At 35.5% G+C, this 27,910-nt stretch overlaps 1 protein-coding gene across 3 annotated transcripts in view; it reads right to left on the reverse strand.

The window, feature by feature from the left end:
• The window catches only part of Nrx-IV (neurexin-4), an 89,133-nt gene that overhangs the window by 48,985 nt on the left and 12,238 nt on the right, over window positions 1-27,910 (reverse strand). For 2 of the 3 annotated variants that reach the window (XM_089099396.1, XM_089099395.1), the window contains exons 2-4: window positions 20,586-20,684; window positions 7,231-7,424; window positions 1,297-1,438 (exon numbers count right to left, since the gene is read on the reverse strand). In XM_089099396.1, coding sequence (XP_088955522.1) covers window positions 1,297-1,438; window positions 7,231-7,424; window positions 20,586-20,684 — 435 coding nt within the window. The remainder of the gene's footprint in view (window positions 1-1,296; window positions 1,439-7,230; window positions 7,425-20,585; window positions 20,685-27,910) is intronic. The other variant, XM_089099397.1, reaches the window with a different exon arrangement.

Raw genomic sequence — 27,910 nt, forward strand, 5'->3', positions numbered from 1 at the left:
AGCGTCAAACTCGAACTCGCGACCCCGAGACTAAGATGCTCTACCGACTGAGCATGCGGGCTTATTTTGCTGGTTTCACACCTTTGCTCTACTTATGTATTAAAATAAGAGGGCTTTCTCTGTGAAGTTGAAAGATATAGCTAATGATTATTCAAGAGATTAATTTGTGTTTTTTTCTTCAGCGCCCGCCACTCCCCACTTGGTCATTTGTTTTCTCCAGCCGATTTTATGAAGTATCTGCGTTCAGAGTCAAGAAATCTAGAATGAAATTCCTTAAAATTTTGAGTAGGTCAGGGTTCTATATCCCAACTGGGTTTTCTGTGTGGAATTTCGAATCAATCGCTGCATCGGATTCAAATTTCCAAGTTTTTTTACAGGTGAATTCTCTGCTTTAGTCAGAGCAGCTAAAATAGAACATACAAGTGAACAGACTAGCTTTAATCACTGTTGTTAATAATAATTGGTAAACGGTAAATGCATGATATATATATAGATATATAGCCCCGACCTAATATTCTTCATCTAAGTAGAACCTGTTTCTCTGACGCTCAATCCTAATGAAATATACCTAAGTATGATAATATATTTGCAAATAAGGGGGGGGGGGATAAAGTATAGCGGGTCGGCATGCCTAATGCTTAGGTACAATTATTCTGCATATTATGAAGTAAGAATTGTCTTCTAACTTCACACAAACACTTTATCCCCACCCCAACCCTAATTTGCAAATATATAGCCCTAAATATATATTTTCCATCTATTATACATTTCCCATCTATTCTGTCACTTCTATGTCTCTTGTCTCACGGTAAACTGAAAGAAACTAACGAAAAAACCGGTTCTACAATGCGTCAATGGATGAACAACTTGAGTGGTCGGGGCTATTTCATACCAGTAGCAGATAAACTTTAACCTGATGAAGGGATGGAACACAAAAGAGTCACAACTTCTAATCATGACTTCAACAGGACAATGCGTTGGATTAAAAATCAAATTGGGATAATTGAAAATTCACACGTACTCCTAATTCTTGTAAGATTTCCTTTTTCCAGCCCTTCTACTGAAAAAGCATCTTTTTCAGATAAGATTATCTAGGACAAGCTAAATAGGACTTTGTATAATTCACACTAATTACGGGAAAAGGCCTCTGTGTAGTCTTGGAAAACAGTGACAGTAATTTCACTTGTCACGTCAGTACAAAATACATATTGAAAATGGATCTTTTGAGCCCATTTCATTTTTTTAAAGCAACTACGAATTTAGCCTACCTATCTAAAAAACTATGAATCCACTTACGGTAAGGACATCCATATAGTTCAACACGCATCGAAATTCGATCTTGCCAACGCAGAGGACGGATTCGTACATATTGAGCAACTATAGGCGTATCAAAATTATTTCTATGTGGTCTATCGCCATCTCTGTTACCCCGAAAGATCTATAAATAAAACAGAATAAATTTTGCGTTCACCTTAAGACAATTAGCACACAAGAGAACTGATAACAGTGACCTCAATAAAGAATGACAAATCAAAGAGTCATTAACCAAGACATTATACTAAGATGGAGTAACTGATTTATTTCTATAACAGCATTTGCCGGTAAATCAACAACAAGTGTCGACTTTAGGGCATTTCTACCCGATTTTGACTTGGTGAGCGGCTTCTATGCTAATATTTAATTCAATTTTTAGTCCAAGGTGAATGGTAATGCTCAGCCTACCTGCCGAACCACGTAAATAATAAAATGAAAGGTATTTTTTTTAAGTTATTAATTACTCAAATACAAATTTCAGACATGCAAAAAAAAAGCAAAGCAAACACGAAAAGGTCAAAAATTTTGTTCTTCACTAGTATTAAGAATTGACAATTTTCTTTTTGACAAGTATTTTTCTTTGCCTTAGCTTCAAAAGTGGGAAACTAAGGACTTCTAACCAGAGGAAGAAATACACTTTTACCGAAACGATATAAAAACATGCCCATTTTAATTTTTTTAGCATTACCATTTTTATCCAAATGTCAATGTGATATTTTCTGTATACTAATTACTTCCGTTAAAAAGTTGCATCATTTCTTTATGGAAAGTTCATTTCTCCAATTCTCTTTAAAGTAATACTAGACCGTTGTCACAAAAACCAAGATCAGTGTGTAAAACAATAGCCCAAACTGATAAATTTGAATTTTAGCCGGTTTCTAACAATTCCTCTCTGTTAGCAAACATTACCGCATTAGTAAAATGTTTCTTTTACTTCTTTTTCCCAGATGCCTTGAGGTTTTTTCTCCACTTTTTCAGTTAAGCTGTAAGTAGCTAATTGATCTTCCTAAATGAAGTGAAATACCAATTAAAAAAACACAAGATTCCAAATAAGCTACACGGAAAGACAAAAAGGCTTTGGAGTCATCCCAATGAGGAATACCAAAGTCTGACTGAAGTTTCTCTCGTGAAGCAAAAAGTCGCAAACACTATGAAAGAAAAGTCTAGAAATTTTAGATAGGAGGCAATGAGGCCGACATAAATATATTTCATGTTACTATGTCTCACACGACAGCTCTTCTGATAGCTGATGCATATTTGTTTGTCAACACCATTTGACAAGTTTACCGCGCCAAATTCCCAGGTAAATCTGACTCTTAAGCCTATACATGAAGAGAAGAAAGGGTATATCCCGTTGAGAGCCATCCAGAAAAGCAGGTCACATACTTTATCCTTGAAGGTGTGATTAGGATGAATCAAATTGTTTCTGACAAGATGCCTTACGCATCCAACCATATTAACGAGAGGTTTATGTCAGTTCTTGGGAGTAAGCTGTACAATTTTAAAATTTGAGCTGCGAACAAAAACTCCACGAAAAGTATGTGAGCTCTGGATTTTCTCAAACTAAGTTTAACAACAAACTACAGGTTTAACAACAACAAACTAATACGAACTGTTATAAAAGCTGAGAAAAAAAAATTCAAAACAAGCTTCGAGGGAATTCTAGTTCTTTCAGAACTTGGGTAAATTTTGTTTGTCATAACACAGACTCAAACATGGCCAATCGCATTCGATACTTCATGACCAGGTTTCAGTTTTGAGGGGTTATCAGCTTACAAGTCCAAACCACCACTTTATATCACACCTAATGGTGTAGCTCGCAGCAATTTGATTATATGAAGCGGCACTTAGGCTTGAATCAGCGGTTTTAAGTCTCAGGCGGCAAAGTTCTGAGAATATGGGATTATCAAATTGGTACAGTGCTACAATAAATGTATGATTTAAAAGGAGACTACGTTGTAAACTAGTTTCACAACTAAACGTCTTTTACCTTCATGTTTTTAATCCGTTTCCTTGTTAGTTTATGCTTAGGACAAAATTTTTAAGTCGTTATAGCTACTTGCATTTAAAAGTAATGTTACTTGCGTTAAATTTACGCGAAAAATTTGAATTAATGCTAAGTATACGATTTTCAAGTCGGCATGGCTACTTCCATTGTTTGTGATCCTACGGCATTTCCCAAGCTTCTATACTTAAGAGATTTGTAATATCTTTACATTTCTTTACCTTACTTTCTTTTTTTTTTTTAAAATTAACAGCGATTACTGAACTTTGTAAAGTAGTCTATGAACGCTTGGGCTTTTACTTTTTTCTTCAATATAAACGAGCTCAATTCTTTGTTGGGGGGCATTGAGTAAATAAATCCATTCATTCATCCAAAACAACAATACAGCCTGAAGGGAAGGGGGATCCAAACACATAATATTCTACTGGACTGTAGGCTTTGACACAATGGATAGTTGGATAGTGGCACAATTGACATGCAAAATCCAACGTGAGTGCATGCAGCAAAAAGAGACACACACCTAAAACAAGGATTAATATAAGAGCATGCTACATTTCGCGGAACTAAAGTGCTATTGGATATCAGAAAAAACGGTCAGACAATCATGCTACCTTAATTTCACCATCATTATCACGTAGTGGCCTAAGCAGGTGTATATCTTCTCCAAAATCAAGTGAGTAGTGAGTGACAAAGCTTCTGCTGCGTGGCAAACCATAAGTCTCAACATAATTTATCGAATAGAGCATATCAAAACGCATGTCTAAGGCTTGATATACGTTGTGATTAGAAGCTACCCAAGCTAGAGTACCTAAAGCAAAACATAAAGAGTAACTTCCTGCTTTCCAGACACTAATATTTTTCAGAATGGAGATTTTTATATCACCTATCTCCACAAAGATACCAAATTATCCAAAGTTGTCAGAACAACTTGTTGGCAACTAGAGAACTCATTCCTTGTTGAAAACAAGCACAAACACAAACTATGCTCTCTATAATTGCATGGCTGTAAGATACCTTAGACATTCCCAGCTGAAACCAAGTATTTAGCAACAGCAGCTTGTAAGTTAAAAGGTCATATGGGAAAACAATGGTAAATATTGTGTTATGAACGTGAATAAAATTAAAAGGAGACACCTAGGAGTAAGCAGACATAAGCATTCGTAAAACATGGCTGATAACCCTGCATGATGCAAATACCACTTTTTTGCAGAGGATTAGTCTTGAATCCGTACGGCCGCACGTCATACCTAAGTAGTGAGGCCGAAGGAGAAGGAGTTTCAAAAATTTGCTCCCCACCCCCACCCAAAATAGCCAATGCCAATCTAAAGAAATATTATTTATTCCAACGCCCGCAAATAAAACCCAAAAACGTCCACTTTTTCTTCTTTTTAAAATTATCATTGTTCCCAGGTCGAGCCTTCAGGACTCTCTTACACAAAAGTGTTTTTTTTTTCCGTTTGAAGTTTTGCTGCCATGACATTGTTCAATCTTGCCTTTGTTTTTGAGGATACCTACTCAATCCGTCGTAACAATTTACCGATCCAATTTTGTGAAAAACAATTTTAAATTTCAACATATTTTTATCTAGGATAGTACTAGCTATTTCCATCAGCAGCGATAAGGTACAACCCAAGCCACAGATATAATCAGAAGTATGGAAAGCCCTATTTTAGACTATTAGAACGGCGGATAGTCCAACTCTAGGTAGCTCAAACTGTAAGTGGGGAAGAGACACTAATGTAAAAGAGACCTTATTCTGTCTCAATTTGCTTCCAGGTACCAAAAAGAGGAAAAAAGTAATATTGGTAAACTCCAAAACATAATTCAGACCAATTTTTATAATTTTGGAGCTTTGCCATTTTTTTTGCATTCAAAAAGAGCAATATGACAGGTATTTGAACATGAAATATCTAAAGAGAAGGAAGGTACACTAATTTAAAGCCGGTTAAATCAAGCAAACACTAAAAGCAAAAGAAAATATATGGTAGTTTTTATTAAAATCCGAATTCTTGCATATGAACAACCAAAATAGAGATCGTTAAGCTATTGCTGAACAAATATATGCTTTAAAGAAACTAATATATTAGCAACAATCCACCCACTCGACTTATGTTATAAACCCTCGAAATTGTGCTGTATATTAAGACGAAATGACAATAGCACCCTTTTACTCAAACTAGATCAAAATTGAAGGTCCAAAGAGCAGTATATGTTCTTTTCAAAATTTGTCAAGATAAAAAGAAAAAGGGACAACGAGAGAGAAAATATTTTTTTAGAATCATTAGAACGACAATCTCTCTAAATCAAGAAAGATGGATCTATAAAACAGGAGAAAAAAACACAAACTTAAATCAGCACTTAAACGACAAAAGGCTAAACAAAGGGTAGTCAGAAAAGAGATTTATGTGATTATAAATAAGCAAAGAGAAAACTAAAATCGCCAAAAATTTCTAACAAAGAGACTTTTCAGATCTGAATAGGTATTTTAGAAATAGATTTATGGATTATAATAGTCGTCCTGCGCCTAAAATTCAAGGTAATTTCAATTTAATCCTCTGCATTTAAAGGGGTTTTATTTGAACAAATACAATGAGTTAACCTTTTTCCGTGGAAGAATCTATTTATGATGTAGAAAGTGCTCAACTTGGAGCTTTCTTTATTGTGCCAAACTATCAAACAACCGTATCATCTGGCTTGGAACTGGTAAATAATGGCCAATTAATCATCCTATATAGGGCGTTGCAAGTGAATAATTTAAAAAAGAAGCCTTGTCAGAATTTTGTCTGTCAATTTGGTATTCATGAGCCTAAGAGGAAGGAAGAGAGTGACTTTAAGGGTAAAAATCACTCTTTCCAAGCACTGTAGAATGGCATGCACAATTTTATAATTTATAATAGAAATTCCTGCACAGAAAAGCTTTTGCTACATAAGAGTCTTTCTGGGGGAGGGAGGAGGCTCGTATCACAAGTTGTAAACATTCAAATCTTGAATAAAACTAGAATTCAAATTGGTAAAGACTCGCTTTGCAAACAAAAAGCGTGATAAGTGCGAATTAGGTAAACTATCGCTGGGGGAAAAAATTGTTGATTGTTGAGCATTCTATCCAGTCCTTCAACCTTTAAGAAGACAAGCGGGCAGCTTTGAAATTTAAGTCACTTCTTATATAAAATGTATATAATACAAAATAAGTAGGTTTTGCTTAAAAAAGGTGTTTGGAAGTTTCTCAAATTTATTAAAGCGCTCAAAAACTTTAATTTCCGCCATTAACTACATATGAATTTTTTTTTTATATAGAAGTACATCTTTGATAAAAAGGATATTTCAGACAAGAGTAGTTATTTATAGGGACACAACTTGTATTTTGAAGCCCTTGCCCTTGAGGTGCCTTAAGCCTATCATTAATATATATATATATATATATATATATATATATATATATATATATATATATATATATATATATATATATATATATATATATATATATATATATATATATATATTAATTATTCAAGTCATATTTTCTAAGATATCGACTTTGATGGACACTTTTTATAGAGTTATAAGCTATATTTCTTAGCTTCGAAACTTGAAAAAACCTGATTCATATCAGCTGACAACCAATATATAAATTACAACCAGCAGTTAAATTTAGTAACCCAAGCGTGGAGGGTTGGCAAGAAGTAAAATGTTCTTTTTGTGTAAAAGGAAACAAAGGTTTTTTTCCTTCCCTATAAGAGAAATTCAAAAGGGCCGGAGACCCCTTCTTAACCGACATGACCTTCTTAATCACCAAGCAATGTTTGAGTCTTATCAAGGGCTACTCTACAGTTCAAAGAAGCTTATTATGCTAGTTGGCATAGTGCTTCCAAAAGAAGGTTGTTAGTACCACCACCATTAACAGTAAATACCTTGGGTCCACCATGCATATCCTTGTAGTCAGAAAAATCTAAACCACTCGACCCATAAGAAAGAGCATATTCTCTGACGAATTCTGACGGTGCTTTTCTGCCCCTTGTAGATATACCGACAATTTGCATTATGGAAGATAGTTCTATGACTAGATGTTGGTTTATGTCGGAATTTTTCGCTGACCAAGCACCAGCTATTCAAAAAAAAGGAGTATTGATTTATACAACAACACAGAAAAGGACAGACTAGTAATTTTAAAAATTCAAATGACGCATGAAGGTACACACAGATCCTACTCAGAACAAGGAAACTAGGTATCTTTGTCCAGTAATTAAAGTCACGTTGAGCGCAGTGATTCAATAAGAAACAAGATTAATAAAAAAATTTAGCATACTATAAGCAGGCTACTATCATAAATACTTCTAATGAAACTGTTGTTTCCCCTTTTTTTCATAAGTTTCCTGGGGGACTTTTAAACGGGAACAAATCGTGTGAGACTAGCATGTCCACCCTGACTAAAAATACAAGCCTAAAAAATAATTTTTTGAGCAATTACTGTTTCTAGTTGCTGGCTAGATGGAGAATGAATCCTTTGAACAAAGATGAATCGAAAGTAAGACATCCAGTTGCAGAATCGACAGCAATATTTGATACTTTTCAATAAAACTTCGAGAGGCTTATGTAATGTGAAGTTATTTTGGTAACTGCCTTCATTCAAGCTGAGTGGATTTAAGGGATTTAAATGGATTTACGGTAAAAAAAAATGGTGGTTGTTAATTATTCAGAAAACACACACAAATTGTGATCTGTAGATCTGGAAAAACCTTTTTCATAGCTACAAGACTTATTTTTTTTTACAGAATGTATTGGACTTATAATTTGGGCTATATATTTGTACACAAGGGGGGGGGGGTTGGTAAAGTGTTTGGACAACGTGAAGTTAGAGAACAATTCTTACTTCACAATATGCAGTATAATTGTAGCTAACTCATTTAGCACGCAGAACCGCTATACTTTACCCCCACCCCCCCAATGTGCAAATATATAGCGCAAATTATATAAGTCCAATGCATTCTGTCACCTGTCACTTGTCTTTCTTGCATGAAACCGGTTTTCTCAGATCTTACATTCAGATCAAAATTCTTGTGTGTTCTGAACTAGCTCACATGACCGATAATAAAGCATGATTTTCATCTCCTCAGAAAAATTTTATGGGAACTACAAAGACACCTTCTGTAGAATTTCATGCTAAAACATAATCTATACTGAATAAACTAGGTGTTCTTTCAGGAACAATCTATTTCTTCGATAGTAGATTCATACAATACTCATCATCAATCTCCATAATACAATTCAGATTACTTAGCAATTCAACAACAGAGATGTTCAAAAAGCTAGTTGAGTCTATCATTGATTCCCTTTTTGCACAAACAGCCACAACATATGAATTATCAACTAATGTTTCTTCAAAAACAAAATCTTCAGTCTTTTGTCCATCAACATTAACTTTTGTTGACAAAATCGATTTCTCTCTTGACAAATTAAATTCACTCAGCTCAAAGCTAATTCTCTGAAGGTCGAAACCGATTCCAATTCCAATGGCTTTCACATAGCTTTCTTTCAGAGCCCAAAGCCTATAAAATGTGGCTAACTGAGGATCATAACCAGGCAAAATATTATCATAAATTTCAGCTGAACGAATTAGCCCCCATTCATTTTGGGAGAACTGTCTATTCATGAGTCGAAAAAATTCCTCTTTTCTCTGCATTCGCCTTTGTTCAAATTCCATTATGTCTATTCCAACTCGCCCGTTCCTAGTGCCAATAAATGCAACATAATCACCCTAGAAGGAAAAAACAAATGAAACGTTTTTTTTTTCTAATCAAACACAAGAAAAGGATATACTTTTAAGGTTACTAAGCCCAAACACAGCTCAGAAAATTGAACAGAGTTGGCAAAGTCAAACAAAATATAACTGTCCGAATCGAATTAGAGGCTCCACCAGGTCTTACAAGAACTGAGCTAGGTAATTGGCCTATTTACAGACTGAGACTTGGTTTTCTTCAAATTAAAGCGGAGAAGATAAACCAGATAATTTTAATCTTAATGCCTTTATTTCAGTGTGGTTATTATATAGTATTTTGTCTATAATTATTATAGGCTTAATTTGGCTGTTCTAGACGGAGAGAGAAAACAAATACATTAAGTTGTACTTGGAGTAAAGATCAGGCTTTCTACGGTTTTTCTAGAGCAACATACAATTTCAACATGCAAAAATACTTCTTTTTGCTTTTTAAACCAAAAAATAACTGTTCACTTTTTTAAAAGCCCTCCTCCTTTTTTTTCTTGCATGCTTTCATTGTAATGTAAATCATTAAAAGTGTGGATATACGCAATTTCTCTGACCCTATTATAAGTATGAAAAATTACCACGAGTAGTTTCTAAGCTAAAAAGAATAGAGATGACAGTATTTGCTTCGGCCAAATATTAATAAATGATCATGTACGCGTTGACACGTTTTTAACTCACCCTTAAAATTTTCCTATTTGAATTTCCTATTACCTTTCTTTCTAAGTTTGCTCTTTCTAAATTTCCTATTATCTTTCTTTCTAAGTTTGGCCTTTCTAAATTTCCTATTATCTTTCTTTCTAAAAGCCAGTCTGCATTTGGCAGATTCTGCAAATCTGCATCGCCAATCTGCAAATTTTATTTGAATGGAGACTTCTTTTCCGGATCCGTATTGGCAGTTTGCAGATACTGCAAACTTCGACGTTGCTTTTTCTGCAAGATGGCAGAATGGCAGAACCTGCCAATTGGAGACTGGCTTTAAGTCAAACACGTGATCACGTGTTTGACAAGTCTACATGATCAAAAAATGCAATCTAAATAGATACTGCTACAGAGATATAGGTTTTAAATGATAAGAAAAATTTTTCTTCAGGAGCTTTGTGTCACCAAAGAACAATCAAAGGCGAGACTTTTTAAATTTTTCCTCGAGTTTTCAAACTCACCTATGAGAGGCCCCTTTCCCTTGATCTTTCTTTTTATTAGAGGCTAAAGCACAACTGACGATTTGCCGCTAGTCCTGATAATATACCTCAGTTTTCATTTGGATATATTTTTGTCCCTTCTCTTGAACACTTCGAGAAGGGTTTTCCAGGATTATCTCAACTGGGAGGCAATTCCACGTGGCGATGGATCGCTGGACGAAACTCGTTTTCAAGTATGGACCTTTAAACCATTCATTCAACGTGCATCTTCTACTGCAACCCGTGCGTGCAAACGATTTTTTTCTTTTTTTGGAGGGGGGGGAGACAGAGTCCTCAAAATAATGAAAAAGATTTTATACAAAACTTTAGCAATTCTCACGTAAAAGGAGCAGGGATCACTTCAGGTTTCTTTTTGAGATATTTGTGGTATATTCTCTAGAATTCTTCCGAGAGAACGGTTTCCCTGGATTTCCTCTATTGGGAGGCTATTGCATGTGGTGACGGATCATCGGGTGAAACTTTTTTTCAAGTATTCACAATGAAACCACTCATCGCACGAGCCTCTTATATACAATTATTTTTTATGCATAATAATTTTTTTTTTTTCGGGCGGGGGGGGGATCCTTCAAAACACGGAAAAAGAATTTATACAGAACTCTAACAATTCAGACATTTAGGGAGGGCAGGGGCCCCCTCCCCGTTTTTGCATACCAATGGTAAATAGTGACATATATGAGACTTGTACGCTATCAATTATGCTGGTAAAAAAGCATAAGCAGAGTATTTCCACACAGAATTCTAGGAAGTTGAAAGGGGGGGGGGCAGATTTCCAGCCTTTATTGAAGTAGGTTCAAGAAGATGTTTCGACGATAGATACAACAAGGAGAAAAGGGCACTTTAGAAGAAAAGTCAAAACGTGAAGATTACTATACACTTGAAAATGCTAAAAAAAAAATAAAAAATTCTAAACTTATCTTTTAAAACAAAAACTAAAGACGTAGTTTGTGCTACTACTAATTTTACTTTCCGGTGAGAGAGCTAAAGCCGAAGTGGAAGTCGATTAAGCAGAATAGTATGGGTTATGAAACCCCCTAGTTACAAAGTATTATTCCAAAGTAATTTAAAACATCTCACAGAATTTAATGAAATCAAGCCGAAGTTTGTTGCCAAACGACAAGAAATTGTTTAAAACACTATATTTGCCGCAAAAACAAGATGAGCTTGGTTGAGTATCAATTTCCAGTTTAAAAAAACGTTTCCAAAACTTAAAGGAGGGAGCACCGAGTCAGACTAACTATGAAAAATCATACGGCTTTCCCATCATATGAGAATAAATATTCAAAGGAATAAAGATTTTTCTCAACTAAGGCAGTAAGAGGTGAACTAATATATACGAATATTTCGGCCATATAAACAACAGTCGTCTTCATAAAAAAGAAACCATAAATAGGTATTTAAAATTAGGATTTTTAATAGTCAGTTTATTTTTTGGTCTATATATTAATTTTTACTCTTTTTCTGAGGATGGCTATTTATTATACGGCCGAGATATTCGTAAAAATCAGTGCCTTTTTCTATATTAGTTAAAAAAAAATTTCCAATCAAATAGTAACTATGAAAATAAATTTCATGATCATATTCATCTATTATTTTTAAGTTAGTTATTGTTGTGTGAAGCACATTACTCAAGCAAATCATTAAAACAAAGTAATGCTAATTTTAGACAACATGTAATATATTTAGGCAAAATGCAGTGGAATATGCAGAAAAAAAGAAAATAAGTTTAAAAAATAGTACCTGGTGAGAAACATTGAAGTCTAAATCTTTCAAATTTAGAGGCTTGCCATTTTGAATATATGGTCGTCCTTTATCATCTCTTTTGATCACCAAGTCTTCATTACTGATGTTCAAAGCACTGGTAGCATATTTTCGTATCATTAACCTCCCAATAAGGCAGGAAACAGCATCATTCTTGTTTGTAAATTTTCCAATTCTAGACTTATCGTCCTCAGCTATACGAGCAATGCACTTACATAACAGTTCTTTATCCAAGTGTATATTTTTTATGTTACATATCCATTTAAAACAAGATTTCTCCATGGTTTTACAATTCAGAAATCTGTATCATTGACCACTTAAAATTTCAGGCAACACAATTACATTTAATCTGCTCACAATAATCTTTTACAGAACTTGGAAAAATAGTTTGGTGGTCAGCAATTGCCTAAACGAAATTTAGTCACAGGGGTGGTAAAAAAAAATTAAGTTATTAACGCAGGTAACAGAACTTAGTATATTATCTTAGGACTTCAACAGTGTTCATTTCAACAGTCACAAATATTAGAACAATTAAAATTTCAAACTCTACTGTAAATATTACAAAATAAAGAGGATGCACAATCAAAAATAGAAAATGAGGTTCATTTATTACTGCAATATCATCATGTATTACTTTTAGGAAAAACTAAATTAAACTGTCTTTGTTGTCTGGGCTACAAAAAGTGTTTGAGCGAACTTTGATCGACTATATTAAAAGAGTGAAAAAAGATAACACTTCAATTTTGCTTCTTCGCGATCCATTAAATGCAGCATTTGCCAACTCCTTGAAACCTTAAAAGTGGTATGCCCCAAGAAGAATTTACTTCAAGAAAACAATAGCATGTTTCTTAAAGAAAGCCTCAAAATACAGTGCTTCAACTTATATTCCCAACGTCCTGAAACCTAATCAGTGCTTTTACTCGAAAAAGAAGATTGTACACAAACCAACGCTTTGCTACTTGTCCCTCAGCCTAAAACCTAACTCAATCTCTGCTGTTATTTCTAAGAATACGCCATTTAAAAGCCAGCTAACACTACGCTATTTTGCCCCAAACAATGCCGATTATTAGTTCTTGATGTATCAGAGGCACCGCTATAGCATTGCCTATAGTAAAAGGCATAGCTTCCATGCATCATTTATGGCTTTATTTGTTGTTGTTTTTCATGGTAAGAACAGTTTGATTCTATGTCTATTACCAATTGATCACAACAAGAACATATTACTGATAATTTTGAAAGAACATCATTTTGTTGCGTTATTATATACAATCTTTGGGTTTTCACTTGCATAAAGACAATTTTTTCTATCCACATATATATCAGATGCTTATACAAAAATACACCCATTTCCCCGTATATACAACCCCTCGATCCTGAAGATGAACATACTACATGCTTTTTATAACAATTTACTATTCATAATAGAGATGCAAAATACATCTCAGAAAACAACAACGTGTAGGTTATACCAAACAACAAAACTTGCAAGCCCTTAATCGTCAAATACTACCTCTGCCAAGCAGCCAAGATTATCACTTTCAAGTCTCACATTTTTTTTCAGTGTTTACGTTAACACATTAGTTGACAACTTCAAAATTGCTTAAATGTCAAATTTCTTTAAGAATTCTATGTAAAAAAAAAAAAAAAAAAACAAAAAAAAACCTGAGCTAGGTGACACTTTTATCAGCTCATTAATAGCTATTATTCCGTTGTTGCTGCTTAAAACGAGATTTACTCTCTATTAATAGGCAATTAGACCATCTAAACCTTCGCCCCCTGAAGATGAACATACTCAATAATTCTTCCTTACAAGTCACTTTACATGATAGAGGTGAAAATAAATTTTTCCCATCCTCATATGCATATCAGATACTAATAATAAGTACACGAATAAGGTAAAGTTGCAAGATCCTCATTGCCAAAGATCATCATGCTCCAAATCCCCATTACAACTTTTAACTATATAGCTTGTTTCACACTTTTGCTGCGAATTCTTTTTTTTCCAATATGAATGCTACCGTGAATGTCCTAAATTGGTCAATATCGACATTCACCGGTGAATGTAGACATTCACCAGTGAATGTCCAAAATATCCTTTCTTTCTCCTTGGATTTAGTCAGCGTTGCCAGTCAACTTTTTCAGCTTAATGCAAGGTTTGATAGTGACAGGTTACAACAGATTGGGTTAGGTTTTTAACCCATTTCTGAGATTTATAACCTAGTTTAACCACACCCAACCTAACCTAACCTGAACTTCTACCATCAAAGCTTGCATAAGACTGAAAAAGCTAATTCGCAAAGCCAATGGAATCATAGCAGAATCCAACCTGAGTTATCAAACACCTTTGGTACTCAGTTTTATAGATCATGAGCAAGCGTTCGATTCTGTTGATAGAAGAGCTTTAGCAAAGGTCTTATCCTTGTATGGTATACAAGGCAAATACACTAAAGTGATGAATGCTATGTACGAGAATAACACAGCTGCGGTTAAGGTAGAAAATGAGGTTAGCAGCTGGTTTTGTATTAAATCAGGAGTTAAGCAGGGTTGTGTTCTATCCTCCTTTATATAGATCATTTTGATGGATTTTGTCTTAAGGAGCATAGGAAAGGCAATGGAAAAACACGGAATCAAATGGGAAGGAAATACTTTCTTGGACTTGGATTATGCTGACGACTTAAGCATCCTAGATGAAAGTGTGAGCAAAATGAATGAAGTTTTACAGGTTTTGCGAGTTCAGGGTGCTAGAATAGGTTTGAAAATTAATGTTAAGAAGGCTGAGGCTAGGAATAAGTTAAGATGAAAAGGTGACGTTGGATAACGAAAGATTGATCAGGAGGACACCTTCACTAACCTTGGTAGTATTAATAGTAAATACGGTGGGATCAGTGAAGACGTAAAAAGTAGAATATCCAAGGCTCAGGGTGTTTTTTCACAGCTGAAAAAAGTTTGGAAGAATAGGAAAATAAGTCTGCAAACCAAGATTAGAATATTGGAAGAGTGGTCAAATATGACTCTGAAGCATGGGCGCGCCGAAAAGCGGATGAAGATTTGCTACATGTGTTTCAGAGAAATTGCCTACGGATTGTTCTGGCTACCCGGCTGACTGACTGTGCTTCAAACAGTAGGCTGTACAAAAAGTGTGGTTCATTCCCGCTTTCTAGGGCTATAATAAGAGAAAGATTGAGATAGCTAGGGCACGTTCTGCGGATGAAGGATGACAGATTGCCGAAGATTGTCTTTTTCGGCCATCCGTCTAGGGCTTAACGGAAAGCAGATCGTCTACGGTTGGGGTGGGCGGATGTCATAAAAAACATTTAAGGGAAATGGGAACTTCCTGATAGGGTGTAAAGAGGAAGGGTTAGAATAGATTGGGATGGAGGAAGAACGTGCGTAGCTGTGATGGCCTCAGGTGGCTTGGTGCTGCAGTGAGTTGTTAGTAGTAGTAGAAGAGAAAAGTAATTTGGGATATTCACCGGTGAATGTCGACATTAACCAGATTTCAGACATTCATACTAACATGAACATTAACACAAAAGTTGCATGCTCAACAAGTATTAAAATTTATCATTTAGCGTTGAAACAGAACTTCCTGTCTCTTGGTTAAAAAATTCATTTTCTTGCATGAGAAGTTCTCATTGAGAACAACTATTTTTAAATCACAGGGGTAAGGAATAAGCTCCAGTTTGTTAAGCAGTGAGATAATTTTTTTTTTAATTTCGACATCCATACTTGGTACCGTCTGTGCGTCTGAACCTCAAGCATGGACATAGAAGGATAAACTCAACAAAATTTCAGATAACAAAAGTAGGTATTTAACTAATATATTCACTTTGCACCACCTGAACACTTATCCTCTATTTATCTCGAACATAATTTCAACGTATTATCTATGCAACGAGATAGCCTACTATTAAGCAATCCGTAACTATTGAGAAACAGAAATACCGTAGAATATGCACTCTTTAAATATACACAAATCAAGGGTAAACTAACTTACACTGGGGGCTATCGCCCCACCCCTGAACATAATATTGGTCAGGCAACAAGCATTTCACTTGCACCTGTTTCCATGTATGATACAGAACCTTTTTTTTTTATCTTGCTCGCTCTTAAATATGTCGGAAACAGGGTGTGCTAACTAGTAAAAGATGACACCCACACAAAACCTGAAATGAACACAGTACAAGCGCCATTGGTACTTAATTGCTCCTCCTTTGTCTCTAAATTTGTGTCTCTTTTTAGAATGCGCCTCTGCAATACAGTTGTCAGCTCCTTATATTCTCAAAATAGTGTATCTCATGAAAGGATTTTGTATAAAAAAAATAGAGGTCATATAATATGATCATCTACAACAATTATAGCGATCGCGGCGGTAGCTGCAGCCAAGTAAAGGACAAACCATGGCCCATAGTAACAAAAAATTCAAAAATGCGTTTTATGGGAAAAAAATTGGGAAGTAAGAAAAGATTGCCAATTCTGGCTAATTCAGGAATGGTAACTATTATCTGGATTAGTCTTAATAGTAAAATGTTATTTTGAAAACAAATTTAACCGAATTCCAAAAAGTAGCCTAAAACCTCTAAAATTAGCACCGGATTAAGACAAAAAGTACATCATTAGAATCAACCGGGCCGAAAACCAGTCTCCTGGCTATTGTAACAAGGAAAATCACTTTTTCACCTAGGTAGCGCTGCTGTGTCTTCTTTTTTTTCCTTTCTTTCCTCCGCTGCTAGTGGGGCATTGGAACATCAAAGAGAGCTATTTGAGGGCTCATGTTAAAGGTAATTGCTACGTCTACGAGCTTTCGTAATTGGCAAAACACAGTAATTAAAATAAAATCATTTTTTGCCAAGAAATCTACATCTTTGTACAGAAGATGATAAATGACGTCACAATCCTAGATTACAACCATAAATGACGTTACAGCAAAACTATATGATAAAGAATATTGCAACTGGTGTTCATTCTTTACAATATTCACTTAAAAACAACCGAAAGCTTTTTCCAGTATGATATATAACCATGGCTGGTAAAAATAACATTATATGTATATAGCCCCCCATTCCTGAACATGATCATAGTCTAATAATCGATTATTGCTTAAATTCTTCCAATTCTTTCGATCAAATAAAAAGTTAATTAATCTTACCTTTAATAGCGCCAGGGGCAATTATTCCCTGTATCCGACAAAGAAAAGGAGCCAACCCCTCATTGCTTAAGATGACCACGGTATAGCAACCGATTACAACTTAAAACTCCCTTCATAATTTGATGTTGTCAACCCATCATTCTTTTTTTCGAAGTGGGTATTTTTCGCCTGTGAAATCTGAGGTTATATACTTGGATCACCTCATCAATGAACATTGCTTAGCGTAAAAAAAAAAACTATCTTTATTCAAAAATTTATATCCTTGCTGTAGGCCAACATTCGAACATCACCACCGAGAAACAAGCAAGGTGTAAGCTTCAATTTGTTCAGCAGTGAGAGAACTTTTAGAGTTTAAAAGCATATCAAACAGTTCGTGGCAACAAACTGTAAGTAAGAAGCGACTCGGCCTTACAGTAGCCAAAACTCCAAAAAACGGAATTTTGATAAAAATTGATGCATCATAAGAATTGAATTTTTATGCTGATTCCAAATATATACAATTATTAAGTTTAGTGTTACCCATTTATAGCTACGGAATTAAGATAATTTGCCCAATTTTCAAAAAGGGGAGAAATACTCAAAAGCCCAGCAAAACTTAATGAAAATAAAACCATCAGATTCAGCATTAGAGAAGCCTACTGTGGAAGTTTCTATCTCCAAAAAGGTATAATTTTATAGTTTTTCCCAGAACAAAGATCACGGATGCCTGCTTATTTGCCCCCCCCCCATAGTATTGAACCAATAGTTCAAGAAGATCGAGAGAGAGCTCGTTCGAACGGAAATCAGAAGTTCTAGTACCCTTTTCAAGTGACCAAAAATATTGGATGTCAACTAGCCCCTCTCCAACGCCCCTTTTCACTAGGGACATCCAATCAAAATTGTGATATACATTTGATTCAACTGTTGAACGTTCTATAACTATGCCTGTGGGAATGACAAGACCCCCCACAACCTTGGGTGAATGGCTGTTAGTTACGCAGTTTGCCCATATAGTATTTGTTACTGAGAAATACACGAAAATTTTTCTGCGAGGGAGATTTTCCACGGGGAGGACTATTGATCAGCGTCGAAAGTAACTTATCCAATATGGTTCGAAAGATGATTTTATTACCAGCTTTCCAATATCACTGCCAAAAAAAAGGAACAAAGGGTAAGCTACAACTTCTTTAGCAATGAGAGAACTATCAAAGCATAAAAGGTGCATGTGATTCCATTCCTTTGCCTCACTCTCAAAGGCACAAAGTGTAATGAAAACATCAACCCCAAATCCATCAACCCCAAATCATGAGCAGAAATGGCCAGTAACACTAGATGGCAGTACTTTTGGGCCCATGGGGAATTGTTTCTTCTTTGGTTCTCTGAATTCGTCTAGGACCAGGAAGCTGTTCACACTTAAGCACTTTTAGATGTAAGTCGAACTTTAGTTTGGTGTCTCCCTGGCCGAATCGAGCTTTCCACTCAAAAGCAGAAACATTGCTTGAAGAAATAAAAGTTTGACGGAACAATTTTCCGACACAGACAAAGAAAACCATTTCAGCTGACACACTGTAAACTCTGGCTCAAGGACAAGCAAATCATTCTTTTAGTTTAATTGAAGAACTATAAAGAGCTTCCGAAATTGCAAGGTCGAATTCATCAATCCAATCAATGGTCCAGTCTGAGGTTGAAAACCTCCCCGCTTACTTGTAATCAAGCGGTTATAACAATCTAGTTATAACCAATACAGTATTTGGTCATAAAATAGCCCATAAGTTAACATGGTATTCACGTGATGGTAAGACAGCTAAGCTTATTGATTATGTTACTGTAAACCGACGACTGGCAGGATCAATACAAGATACTAGGGTAAATAAGGAGTGCTGTTACTGATGTTAAAAGTAAAGATCAGCATCTAGTAGTATCTAGGGTTAATTTAAAGCTGAAATTTCGCAAAGGTAACTACCTCCCGGGAAGTTATGATGTTGGTAGACTCCAGGATGAGAATTTTAGAGAAATTTTCCAGGAACAGTTGAATATTAAACTAGAGAGTTTCAAATTCGAATGATTTTAGGAAAACAATTTATGGCGTTGCTGATGGTGTCTTAGGAAGGAAAATTAGGAATGCAGCTAGGAATATTAGTGAAAAAGCTTTATGTTTAATAGAGAGGAGAAGCGGCTTGTACAATAATTATCTGAGTGATAGATCATATGAAAACAAAAGGAATTTAAAGAAAGTGGAGAAAGCATTTAAATATGAACTAAGAAAGTGTGAAGTGGAAGCCATGAATAAAATTGCCTCGCAGTAAAATATTGTACTGGTATGTTAATAACTTGAAAGTCCAGATGAACAAATCCTACGGACTGGTCTCAGTTAAAGATAGGATCGGGACCACAATTAGTGATAGGGAAAGAGTTAAAGAGAGATGGGCAGAGCATTTTGAGAATGTGCTAAATTAAGAGAGAGAGAGAGAGAGAGAGAGAGAGAGAGAGAGAGAGAGAGAGAGAGAGAGAGAGAGAGAGAGAGAGAGAGAGAGAGAGAGAGAGAGAGAGAGAGAGAGAGAGAGAGAGAGAGAGAGAGAGAGAGAGAGAGAGAGAGAGAGAGAGAGAGAGAGAGAGAGAGAGAGAGAGAGAGAGAGAGAGAGAGAGAGAGAGGAGAGAGAGAGTTAAGGAAAAGATATAGAGGAAAATGAAAAATTTGAGAGTGAAAACAATTTGAGAATGTGCTAAACCAAGAGAATTCCAAAGATAAACTGAAAGAATCGAATTGAGATGAAATCTACAAAAAAAAATAGACTATGTTTCACTTCCAGCAGATTCTGGTACCATTTCTAAAATTAGCAACAGATCTAGGTAAAGATATGTTTCAACGGTTCTTGGTGCAAACAACGGCTGCGAGCTAAATTTCATTTCCTGTCCTGCTGTTCAAGAAAATTAACACAAATATTACAAATTGTAAAGCAAATAAAAAGGAAAATAATAAATCGAAAAAGTTTCATTTAAATTATTAAATGCATGATTACTTATAAAACTTCATATACTTCAGGCAGTTTCTAGGATTCTTCAAAAAAAGGAAAAAAAAACTAAATTTTGCAACTGTAAAAAAACAACAACATAGCTTTGTTTTCAGGACCATTGACAATTTGATTTTTATGACTTAATTAATAACTAATCTTTTTACCCTGTAGTGCAAAAATTTAACCAACTTGAAACCAAAGTAACCAAACAATGTGGGATTTCTTTTGTGCAAGGACAATTTTTCACATATGGCTCAACTTGTTTCAATGAATTCGTAAGCGTCAGCGAGGCAGCGTTCAGTCGGGTTTTTGAACATAAGGATAGGATTATACTACAAGGTTTAAAATTCGCCATGACACTTTCCAAAGAAAATACGTTTTATATGAATTGTAGATTACTTACTTTCAGTTTTAGCTTGTTCTGGTTCTCTTCCAGGCAATGAAGATGTGGCGGTAAATCTAGCATTATGTACAAGTGGTTCATTGCAATTATGTAGAGTAACTGAAAAAAAGAAGCCAGTTATATTACATGGAACAAGGGCAGGGAAAGATACCGTCAAAGGGAAATTGCCAGTTCTACTGGCCTAACTTGAAGTAGGTATCTTTCTTGCTCCACAGAAGAAAAAGTTCCCAATTACTTTTTGGACTCTTTAGTATTCATAGTCTAAGAAACTGGTGGACCAAAAGCCTCAACAAAATCCGACAATAAACAACATGCAGGGAACATTTTCTCACTAGCTTAGTTATCCCTAAGTTCTTTTGCTTCTTTATTTATCTTTTGGGCTAGTGCCCTTTTAAAAAGGGCACTAGCCCTTTGAATTTCCAATAGAATGAGCCTTTTTTGAAGTTTCTACGACAACACGTTCTATAAAACCTTATATGCCCCCAGGTCATAACTTACAACCCTTGCCCTGAGGGCTGTGGGGGAGTGTCCTCCTCAAAAACATAATTTTTATCTGGAAATCAACTACGCTGAACAAAATAGCTATCTAAAAATTTGATTGGATGTGTTTGGAGAAAAGGTGGGCGTGAGAGGCGGGTTAGTTGCGCTCAAATCACTTTTGGCTATTAAAAAGGGCACTAGACCTTTGAATTTTCAATCGAATGAGCCCTTTTTCAAGTTTCTACGACAAAGATTTCAATAAAAACGTATATGCTCCCAGGGCATAACCTCTAACCCTTGCCCTGAAGATTGTGGGGGGAGTGTTCTGCTCAAAGGTATAATTTTCTGAACTTTAAACTATGTGGAACAAAAAGGCTATCTCGAAATTTTGATTGGATGTGTTTGGGGAAATGGTGGGCGTGGAAGGGGTGTTAGTTCCCCTCCAATCATTTTCGACTATTAAAAAGGGCACTAGCCCTTTCAATTTACAATCGAATGAGCCTTTTTTGAAGTTTCTACGACGACAATTTCTATGAAAAACTTATATGCCCCCAGGTCATAACTTACAATCCTTGCCCTGAGGGCTGTGGGGGAGTGTCCTCCTCAAAAACATAATTTCTATCTGGAAATCAACTACGCTGAACAAAATGGCTATCTAAAAATTTTGATTGGATGTTTGCGGAAAAGGTGGGCGTGAGGGGGGTTAGTTGCCCTCAAATCACTTTTGGCTAGTAAAAAGGGCACTAGGCCTTTGAATTTCCAATCGAATGAGCCCTTTTCAAGTTTCTACGACAAAGATTTCAATAAAAACGTATATGCTCCAAGGGCATAACTTATAACCCTGGCCCTAAAGACTGTTGGGGACTGTCCTGCTCAAAGGTATAATTTCCTGAACTTTAAACTATGTGGAACAAAAAGGCTATCTCGAAATTTTGATTGGATCTGTTTGGGGAAATGGTTGGAGTGGAAGGGGTGTTAGTTGCCTTCCAATTACTTTCTACTATTAAAAGTTCGCTAACCATTTCCGTTTCCAATCTAATTTGCCCTTCTTGAAGTTTCTGCTATATCGCGTTCTATAAAAGCCTTATATACCCCAAGGGCATAACTTATAACTCTTGCCCTGAGGGCTTTGGGGGGGGAGGGTTTTCATCCTCAAAGACCTAATTTCCAGAACTTAAAACTACGTTGAATAAAATGGCTATCTCAAAATTTTGATTGGATGTGTTTGGGGAAAAAATAGGCGTGAGAGGGGGGTTAGTTGCCCTCCAATCCCTTTCGGCTATTGAAAAGAGCACTAGCCCTTTGAATTTCCAATCGAATGAGCCTTTTTTGAAGTTTCTACGACAACGCCTTCTATAAAAAAAAAACCTTATATGCCCCCAGGGCATAACACGCAACCCTTGCCCTGAAGGCTGTGGAGGAGAGTCCTCCTCAAAAACATAATTTCTATCTGGAAATCAACTACGCTGAACAACATGGCTATTTCAAAAATTTTGATTGGATGTGTTTCGGGAAATGGTGTGCGTAGAAGGGGTGTTAGTCGCCTTCCAATCACTTTCGACTATTAAAAAGGGCACAAGCCACTCCAATTTCCAATTGAATGAGCCCTTTTCAAAGTTTCCACGACAACTCCTTCGAAACGAAGTGCCCTGCTCTAAAGGAAAAAGATAAATAATACATTGTGCCAACATCGTTCTTATATGTCCCCAGGGCATAACTTAAAACCCTTGCCCTGACGGTTGTGGGGGAGCGTCCCCCTCTAAAACATATTTTCTATCTGGAAATCAACTACGCTCAACAAAATGGCTATTTGAAAATTTTGATTAGATGTGTTTGGGGGAATGATGGGCGTGAGGGGGGGGGGGGCCTAGTTGCCCTCCAGTCACTTTTGACAATTAAAAAGGGCACAAGCCACACCAATTTCCAATTGAATTACCCCTTTTCGAATTTTCTACGACAGCTCCTTCGATAAGAAGTGCCCGGGTATGGAAAAAAAAATACAATGTGCCAACATCGTTCTTTACTTAGGCAGTGCGATTGCGCTGCCTATGAAAACCAATATTGAAATGAAACTTCATGGAAGTTATACTTATTTACTGATCCTTGAAATAGAAAGTAAAAAAGGACCTGGCCAGCTAAGGGGGTGGGGTGGCATCTTTGGTCAGGTATTAAGGATTTCGTTGGGGCTACTCTCCACCCTTGTTGCTCCAGCTATACAAAATATGTGGCTAATTATTTATGGACAGAGAATCGAATGTATGTCTTTTCTTTATGCACTACTAGACCAATCAATCACCAAGAAACTTGAGTAGGTTGTTGAGTACACACTTGTGGAGGTTTTAGACATAATTGCCCCCCCCCCAGGCACTCTTAATACTTTTCGCGCAGACTGAAATTACAGACCCCGAGCACAAATGGTTGACAGTTCCATCTAGCCACATTGTGTAAATTTTATGAAAATTCAATTAACAAGTTAGTTAATTATAAATTCTGTCACCTAACATACTTCCAACATTATAAATGTATTGTTCAATAAATACAATAAATTTGGTATTACAAATTCTCGGGGGGATTTTCCTTTTTCTGGTTCCCTTGCAACAGAACCCCTGTAACTGAACCCTCGTTCAAGTAGTAAGGTTGTATGCAATACTGAACTTACAACTGAATATACATCGTATAAAGCGATCAGAGCCCGTTATATTCGGACCAAAATGGTATACAATACAGAGCTTACAGTCTGAGGGACTAGACCATGTCAATAGATACTGATTGTACATAATTTATTCAAGGTCAAAGACCCAAATTATAGTGTTCGTCCAATATAGCTTAGCATTAAATGGTCTGAATGTTCTTAACTATGGACATGAATATCCAGATAAAACCAGATGACAATAATAAGAATATATTTTTTTTTATTATGGTTGAATGAAACCGATAAAGGGTTAAAATTGCTTGCTAACTAAAGGTAAGTCTTAGGGAATGTTGACTTCCACGCCATATCATATAAATGTCAGAAGATGATTAGCATATATTCATCCTTTACAAGTCGATTGATTCGATTGACCTAACTTCACTTCTTGGCTATGGTCGGTATAATACACAAGTATTGCAGTGGGTATAAAACACAAGTACCAAGTGAAAAATGTGAGTACTTTTTTATATCCCTTTAAGAGTTAACAAGAATAAATTTAAGTGTTATGTAAATCTATTTTTTGTCATTGCACGAGATTACTTTCACTACCATGCTTTCGAAAACCTATGGTGAATTGTCTTAATACATATAAATCTTCAACAGTATGGAACTTTAGCACCTATTCGAAAGACAATCATAAAATAGGGTCACGAAAGCTGGCAAACAGAGGGTAAAAATAATCAAGGTTTTCTTTGTCCACTCGGGGATAATCAGCATAGACTGGGTGAGATAAACCTTAACTATGTAGGTGTATTTTAATTTAATATTTAATATAGAGATGGTTAGGTATTTAATACAATGCGTTCTGGACTGTCTGGTTTCCATAATTCTCTGTTGTATTTTACACAATTTTGTTACTAAACTATAAACGGACCGAATTTAATTTTTTTTATTCGTTATTACTTCTATTTCGATTGAACTTAAATCAATTGGCTTTTGAAGAAAAGACGGCAAAATGGCTGAGATTAAAAGCCTATTACGTCTGAGGGGAATGTGAAAGATGAATTGTAAAATACAACAACATAAGTCAATGTTTAAAACTGAACGAAGATTGGAGGGATGTTTAAGTGGGACCCGCAGTGCTGGGAGGGGGCTCTAGGTGATACTGGAAACGGATCGAATTCTTTTTTTATTCATTATTCCTTTTATTTCGATTGAACTTAAGTTAATTAGCTTTTGAAGAAAAGACGGCAAAATGGCTGAGATTAAAAGCCTGTCGTGTTTCAGGGGAATATGAAAGAAGAATTGTAAAATACGCTAGTAAAAGTCAATGTTTAAAACTGAACGAAGATTGGAGGGATGTTCAAGTGGGACCTGCGGTGGTGGGAGGGGGCTCTATGTGTTACTGGAAAACGGGCCGAATTTCTTTTTTTTATTCCTTTTTACTTTTATTTCGATTGAACTTAAACTAATTGGCTTTTGAAGAAAAGACGGCAAAATGGCTGAGACTAAAAGCCTATTGCGTTTCAGGGGAATGTGAAATAAGAATTGTAAAAGTACGATAGCATAAGTCAATGTTTAAAACTGAACGAAGATTGGAGGGATGTTTAAGTCGGAAACACAGTGGTGGGAGGAGACTCTATGCAATACTGGAAACGGACCGAATTTTTTTTTTTATTCATTATTACTTTTATTTCGATTGAACTTAAATCAATTGGCTTTTGAAGAAAAGACGGCAAAATGGCTGAGATTAAAAGCCCATTGCGTTTCAGGGGAATGTGAAAGAAGAATTGTAAAATAGGATAGCATAAGTCAATGTTTAAAACTGAACGAAGATTGGAGGGATGTTAAGTGGGATGTTTAAGTGGGTGGTGGGAGGGGAGCTCTATGTGGTACTGGAAAAGGAACGATTTTTTTTTATTTTTATTCATTATTACTTTTATGTCAAATAAACTTTTAACGCATCAATTGCTAGGCTAGGATTCCAATAGTGTAAACTGCTTTTCTATATCTTTTAAACTGGAGTGATTTCAATGGGATTGAGTTAAATTGGGATTGTAGCGGAAATTATTTGGATTCTAAAGAAAAAACGGCAAAATCGCTGAGATTAAAAGCCTGTCTTGTTTCAGGGGAATGTGGAAGAAGAATTTTAAATATGAGTTGCGGGATATCAAGGGATGTTTAAGTGGGACCCGCACAATACATATTAAAACTAATATGTATTTCTAACCGTTTTATTTAATAAAAACTAAAATTCAATTTATATTTAAAGAAAATTCTGAGCAAGATCCTCCCCAAAAAAGGACAAAGATGTGTGATGGTGTTGCAACAAAATCAGCTATACATTGTGAAGATATGGTCACTTCCATGAACATGTCAAGACCTAGCGTCATTATGCATATAGGCTCATCGAAGACACATGAGCAGGAAAATGAAGCTGCGAGCCAATCTACACTCCACCGGCGAGCCAGTGAAGTTCCTCATTCGGACCCCAAGCCCTATGCTAGTCAACCTATGGACCCCTCCAACGAAGATGGATCTGCTGACATTATTATAAAAAAATCGATAGTGTGAATTCTTGAGCGTTATTGTTTGTTTACACCTTAAAAACAAAAGAAGGTGAAACTAATTAGGGGCCAGCTCTTTCGTTTTTACGTTCTTTTTTGTCTTGTAGAAAAAAATATGTTCAATAGTAATATGGGTTCTGATAAAAATTGTATTGAGTGTGGAGTTCCACAGGGTTTGCTACTTGGACCCTTATTATTCTTAATTTTTGTGAATGATCTTCCACAGTCTGTAAGTAAACTGGAAACAAGAATAAGTGAGATCATCAAAAAGGATAGAGCGGCTACAGTGCCTATGTTTGCTGATGACACGTCTTTAGTGGTGATCGCAAAGTCAGAGAGATTGCTCCTAGAGAGTGTAAGAGAATCGCTAAATGATGTTTCAAGATGGCTGACAGTGAATCAGCTAAAGGTGAACCCCACTAAGAGTAATTTTCTCATATTTTCGAGGACATCTAATTATTATCCATGGATACAGCATATTACATATGGAGATGGTATGATTGATTGTCAAAAGGTAGTGAAGTATCTTGGCATTATTACAGATGAGACTATCAGTTTCCGATCCCATATTGAAACTTTATCCCGGATTCTATCGCGTAATTTGGGGATGATTCGTAAACTTAAATATATGTTTTCAACTAGTATACTTAGGCTTCTCTATTTTTCGTTAATCCATCCCTATATTTTGTATTGTTCTTCTGTATTCATGAGCACATTTTCTTCAATTGCTAATCCCGTGTAAATTACCCAAAACAAACCTATTAGAGTATTATCAGGAAAATCAGAGAGAATCAGTTCGAGAAGTCTATAGGGATCTTAGGATATTGCCAGAGGCGGGTCTTCATCATTTTTATATATTAGTGTTTATGTATAGGTACAAAATGAAGCAGCTGCCGGAGTGTTTTAATGGTTGGTTTTATAGCCGATGGAATATACATAACCAAAATACTAGGGGTAAAAATGATTATTATACTCCACCTATAGTGTCTGCTAGGTCGACGTTTTCTTTTATTATAAAGGATATAAATTTAAGGAATAATTTGGATAAGGATATGAAGAAAATAGAAAATTTATTGATTTTAAGGAAAATTGAAAGAAAAATTATAAAGTAAGTATGAATTCTAGTTTTGTTTGTTTTGGAGGTGACTTGATTTGATTTAATTTAAATTAAGTTGTAATTGCTTGTTGGTTTGTAAGTGCGACCCCACAGCATGAATATGGTATGTAGTTGCTGCCCCTGTAGTATTATTATTATTCTTTATTTATTTTGTTTCTTTCTTTTCTTTTCTCTCTTTTTTTCTTTTTTTCTTACTATAGTAAATTTAAATGACGTTATATGTATTTTTTTACCTGTTTCACCACACGTCAACCATTTGGTTTTGGGTAAATCATATTGATTTTTGTATTTAAATTTTTGTTAAAGTTAATTAAATATACCACTATTACTATAACTTGACAGACTAAAAAAAAATTAATAAATAAAAATTGGACCCGTATTGGCTCTTTGAGTTTCTACATATATTAAAATTTATGCTATGCTTTTAATCATAGATCGAATCTTCCCTTGTGCTAATAATTTAAATTAAAATCAAGTAGTTGTGGGGATGCATAAAGACGTGGCTAATTGTAGAAAAAAAACAAGGGAG

The sequence above is a fragment of the Artemia sp. Qi Xiang Cuo genome, chromosome 13 (genome assembly GCF_049724085.1).
Source record: "Artemia sp. Qi Xiang Cuo chromosome 13, ASM4972408v1, whole genome shotgun sequence".
In the NCBI taxonomy this organism is placed as follows: Eukaryota; Metazoa; Arthropoda; class Branchiopoda; order Anostraca; family Artemiidae; genus Artemia; species Artemia sp. Qi Xiang Cuo.